Below are 5,691 nucleotides of genomic sequence, written 5' to 3' on the forward strand. Positions count from 1 at the left end.
TTGTTTAGTCGTTATAGATATATATACATAGATAGATAAAACGAAAAAATATATGTGATACAGGTTGCATTTATTTATTACAATGATCAAATATAGAGCAACAGAAAAATAAAAAAATATATATATCATGTGAATATGGTCCATGCTGTCCATACATTAGTACTTCCAGAATTTAGTCAATATGAATTAAGATTTTTGTTTCGTAATACATAGTTTTTCTCAAATTGCAGGATTGCTGAATGAAGATATTGTGAACAAATCAGTATGCACCCTCGAAATGTAACCCACATAATCAAAAGAAGAATTTTCGTGCTAATAGTTTTTATAATTTTTGCTACAGCCTTCTATTTACAATTCTCGAATAGCATTATAACTCTGCTGGAAGTAAAGTATAAAATTCCATTTCAGTCTCCAACATATGACGTTAAACAACGTTATCTGATTGACACACCAAACTGTCAAATACCTAATTGGGATCCATTTGATCCATCTATAAGATCACTGATCCATCTAGTCTCGGAAAAGGATGCTTGTAAAAAAAAATATTCGTTTTTAGAAGTTAAAAGCAATGCCCAACTGGAAGTCAACGAAGTAACACTTCAAAATAGCTACAACTTATCTTACACAGAAATTAGCTGTAATTATCAGCCAATTTTACGAGACCAAGGACCACCTAATAAAAGAACGGACGATAAGTTCAAATTTGGATCTAGCAAAAACCTTACTTTTGGTATGCCACTACAAGAAGAATTTATCATCGTAAGGTGCTTCAAAGAGACTCAGCTTTTCCATGAAGAGTACATTCCACTTACTCCACTAATTAAACGAGTAGAAAAAAAATGCAAAGAGAAAGAAGAAAAATTATCAAACATTGATACTTTAAATGTGATGATGGTTGGAATTGACTCAGTTTCTAAACTAAATTTCATTCGTCATTTTAGAAAAACATACTCCTATCTTCAAACAGTTTTAAAACCTTTTGAACTGAGAGGGTACAATAAAATTGCTGACAACACTTTTCCTAATCTCACCCCACTTCTTACAGGATTCTTTGTCAACCACTACTGGAATAAAAATAAAAATAAAATGTTTTTTGATCACTTAGATTTTATTTGGAAAGAGTATTCTGCAAGAGGTTACCGTACACTTCTTGCTGAAGATTTGCCAAAGTTTGCCTTATACCATTGTGGCAGACGACGTGGGTTCCTCAACGTTCCTGTAGATTATTATTACAGGCCCTTTTCCCTCGCTTTAGTACAATCTGATGCTGTGACTAAAAACAAACAACAGTGTAAACATTCACAGTTGGAAATGGATTTTTTGTTCGATTATATTAAACAGTTTACTTCGACAATGCAAGATAAAAAGTATTTTGCTTTTGCTTTTTCAGCCAGTCTCACTCACGATGTGGTAAATTATGCTGGATTTGCTGATACTCCATCCTATGAGCTTCTTCAGTTCCTTCATAACAATGGTATGCTCAACAAAACTATAATGATATTTTTCAGTGATCATGGTTTACGGTTTGGCAAAATAAGAAAGACGTTTATGGGTAGCATTGAAGACAGAATGCCGTTTATTTTCATTATAATTCCTGAATGGTTTCAGAAGAAACATCCTCTAATTACAAAGAATCTGCGGACTAATGAGAGACGACTAACTACACCACTTGATGTCCATGCAACTCTGGTTCATCTTTTGAAGTTCACTGGAAACAGAAGTGGAACCTTACGAGAAACTATTTCTTCTGGAAAAGGTATTAGTTTGTTCGATGAAATCCCAGTAAATCGCTCGTGTAATGATGCTTTCATTCCATCTCACTGTTGTGTTTGTAAAAATCAGCAGAAAATTTCAGTACAAGACCATGTAGTTGTTTCTGCTGCCAACATTCTTGTCGATACTCTAAATGAATGGTTGAAAGAGTATTCGGATAAGTGTGCAAAACTGAAAACTAAAATTATTTTGGATGCTCGTGTTTCTACAAGTGAGAACAAGTATATTTTCCAAGGCAAAACGAAAAATAACCTAAATACAGAATACATGATAACCGTTATTGCTTCTCCAAGCAAAGCAGTTTTTGAAGGGACTGTAAAGTTTAATGAGCAAACAAAGAACTTGACTGTGACAGGTGACGTTAGTCGACTTAATATGTATGGAAATCAATCTATGTGTATATCAGATGCACAGTTGAAGAAGTTTTGTTTTTGTAAGTGATAATATATTTAATTATAAATTATAATTTTGAATAAATTCAATTAGAAAATCTTGTCTTTGTTATTTTAATACAACATAAGCTTTGATTCTAAGTTGTTTAGTACGAGATTAATAACATTTTTTGCATTGTACAATAATGACCCTATTATGTATGATAATGAGAATGTGTGTCCGGCTTTGATATTACTAAGTTTTCTCGTGGATGGTGTTGAAGACCAAGATTTGAATGAATATTTACTGTCTCTTAGGGCATAAGTTCAGAAACGTCAGGAGGCTGTGTCCTCTTTACTTTTAATTATGGGATAATAAAAGATGCAGTTAACGGTTGCGCTCTGGGAGAGGTGACCATTTTCGTTCAAATGTATATAGGGGCTAGTTCTGTTGGTATAGAATTTCACCAAAACTTCTTCAGAAGTATATTGGATCTTTCAATATTCAAACATCTCCTTTCGTTACCTAGAAGTGCTCTTCGACGTTTCGTGATTTTTTCAATTTTGATTTATCATTGTTATATCAAATAACAATTTATTTTACTTTGTTTGACAATGCGTTCAGTCACTTTATTTCAACGCAGAAATTACATTTTTATGAGGTTAATAATAAGGTTAATACCACAATATTACTTTTCGACTTTTGACAACAAAATAAAGCTTATGAAATAAAACTATAATAATGAAATGAAATTTAATTACACAAAAGAAGAAAAAAACGAAAAAATTATATAACTTGCTAAAAAAATCTTACAATACAAAATAAGTAAGATTCTACAGAATATACTTGTTTAGAAATTAAGCACGAACCCGGTTTCTAGCGTTGTAAGCCAGCAGGCATCCCGCTGTGCTACTGGGGGGCGAATATATTTGGAAACGGGGAGGTCAAACATTGACACTCACTGACAATTCGAAAATAATATGCTGGCTTATAACACTAGAAACTGGGTTTCTATACCCGTGGTGGGCACAGCACAGATAGCCCATTGTGTAACTTTCTGCTTAACAAAAAAAACAAACAAATAAAAACCGAAAGCAATTTTAACTATTTGTCTGTTAAAATGAAATAATATCAAAACTGTTTCTTACAAATTAATGTTCCACTTATTAATAAGTGTAATGCTTAGTGAATAATTAAAGTTCATTTTAATAGTAGCAAAGATTGAAATACAAATAAATCTTAAAACTGGCTATCAGGGACGTCACTAGGTTCTTAATTAAAAGATTCGGAGCTCGGGCTTATAGGCACGGGATTTTTCGGCGTTTCAGTAAGATGCAGATCATAGTTTTATATTCTGATTTTCCAAGACAGTGTTCCAACGCCTACCGACGCCTTACTTGGTTATCAATGCGACACAAGATTGCCACTCAACGTTTTTAAATAGTATTAGATCAGACAAATAAAAAGTACCAAATTAGTACAAAAAGAACCAAATTATTTAAATACCATAAAACGTACCTAATATCATTAATTGGGCTTTTCTTCATTCACAATTGCAAGATTTAACGCTTAAATAATTCAAAGTTTATGAACATATCAGAAGATAGAAAGCGTTTGAACATGTGTTTTTGATAAGGTCACATAAAAGTTCAATTTTCTAACTTGAAAACCTTCAAGATCTCTTTTTGAAATTTTATAAGAAAATTCCAAAGAAATGCTTTCTGTTCTAGCTCCACGATATACATCACCAAGGCTAAGATAGTTCAATGGATTACTGAGATTAATTTTACTTATATCTTTATTCTTTACCATTTCTCTTTTAATGAAACTATTTAGAATAGCCTTAACGCTACTGTTGATAGAGTTGCGTAATTTGTGTATTTTAAACGATGTTGCCTGATGTTCCAAATTCACTTTATTTACAGCAGGTAAAATAAAAGCCAAACAGGCGAAGTATACTTTTGTTATCGGATTATACAGTTCTTGCAATATTGAAGAAGCAACAGCCATACCATCTACAAGTGCTGCTGATGTGAAGTACAGTATAAGTGCAGGCCATTGTTCCAAAATTATTTTTACCACCTCTTCTAATGATAACCCACGGGTGCAACTTGGATGTAATAATCTATGATATTGAGTTTCAGTAAACTTCTGCATCTTCAGACAATCTTTTGGGGCTATTCTTTATATAGGAATAAATATTCCTTGCTAATTCTTCTATGCAATTTGGAAATTTAGTGCATGTATTAGAAGCAAATCCAAGAAAATTACAACATTTTTTCAACCGTCAGTATCATCAACTTTTGAAAAGCAGGTTGCAACCTCAGAATTGAAGCTCTGTGCGTTTGTTGTAGAACATAAACTACCAATTGCTATAATGGACCATTCACCTGGATTTGATGCAAATGAATGCCCGGATTCTAAAATTGCAAGTGCAATTTAATGTGCCAGAACAAAGTCAACAGGTATTTTTCAGAAAGTTATGGGTGGTACCTGTTTTACTGATCTTGTGTCTCATTTAAGGAGTACTAAATTCTCCTTGATCATTGATGAATCAACTGATCTTTCAACTATTAAGCATCTTATTCTCATAGCTCGTTTCTATGATATAAATGTTCAGAAAACAGTTGACCAGTTCTTAAGTTTATTAGAAGTCAAAAATTGTACAGCACAAAAAATCTACGATTTAATAATTAATTTATTCGATTTGAATTCCATTCCCATTAAACATTTGATTGGATTTGCCAGTGATAATGCAAGTATAATGATGGGTGGAAAGGGGGGGGGGGTCAAGCCCTACTGAAAATGAAAATTCCGATTTCTTATATTTAAATTCTTCAAATGGTTTTCAGTTTTTCTATGTCTTTCAAGCAGTGTTATACTTCCTGCTATTTCACTATTAGAAACAGTATAAAATGCTTTATTCTCAGTATTCTTACTTATATATATATATACCCCAAGGATGAAAATATGTCCTCTGGTAACCACTTCGCTTGAAATTTATGCTCGTAGTTCACTTTTTTTTTTACGGGCCCGGCATGGCCAGGTGGTTAGGGCGCTCGACTCGCAATCGAATCCCCATCCCACCAAACATGCTCGCCCTTTCAGCCGTGGGGGCGTTATAAGGTGACGGTCAATCCCACTATTTGTTGGTAAAAGAGTAGCCCAAGAGTCGGCGGTGGGTGGTGATGACTAGCTGCCTTCCCTCTAGTCTTACACTGCTAAATTAGGGACGGCTAGCGCAGATAGCCCTCGTGTAGCTTTGCGCGAAATTCATAACAAACCAAACCACTTTTTTTACGTGGTGTCTCCGTACCACTATCACAATCGTTCTTATCTGAATCGTCAGATTTATTTTCCAAATACCTTTTTTCACTCATTTCTTTATCTGATTGGTTAAACCAGAAAAATTGGCCAAAAATCCAATTGAACGATCACACCGCCATAAGTACATCTGGTGACATACACTGTATATTAACATCTCAGAAATATTGTCTGGTGCGGCATCAAGAAGCAAGGCACTGAACTGCATTAGTTCTATTCCGA

At 33.8% G+C, this 5,691-nt stretch overlaps 1 protein-coding gene across 1 annotated transcript; it reads left to right on the top strand.

Moving 5' to 3' along the window:
• Window positions 1-240: 240 nt before the first annotated feature.
• LOC106474951 lies at window positions 241-2,214 on the top strand. Its single transcript, XM_022403212.1, has one exon. It carries the CDS (start codon window positions 265-267, stop codon window positions 2,212-2,214), a length of 1,950 nt encoding a protein of 649 aa, XP_022258920.1. The 5' UTR covers window positions 241-264.
• The last annotated feature ends 3,477 nt before the right edge of the window (window positions 2,215-5,691 follow it).

Source organism: Limulus polyphemus, unplaced genomic scaffold (genome assembly GCF_000517525.1).
Source record: "Limulus polyphemus unplaced genomic scaffold, Limulus_polyphemus-2.1.2 Scaffold7900, whole genome shotgun sequence".
Lineage (NCBI taxonomy): Eukaryota > Metazoa > Arthropoda > Merostomata > Xiphosura > Limulidae > Limulus > Limulus polyphemus.

What these genes read in the sequence shown, in the direction of transcription:
- LOC106474951 (XM_022403212.1), top strand. Translation starts at nt 265, where the DNA reads ATGCACCCTCGAAATGTAACCCACATAATCAAAAGAAGAATTTTCGTG.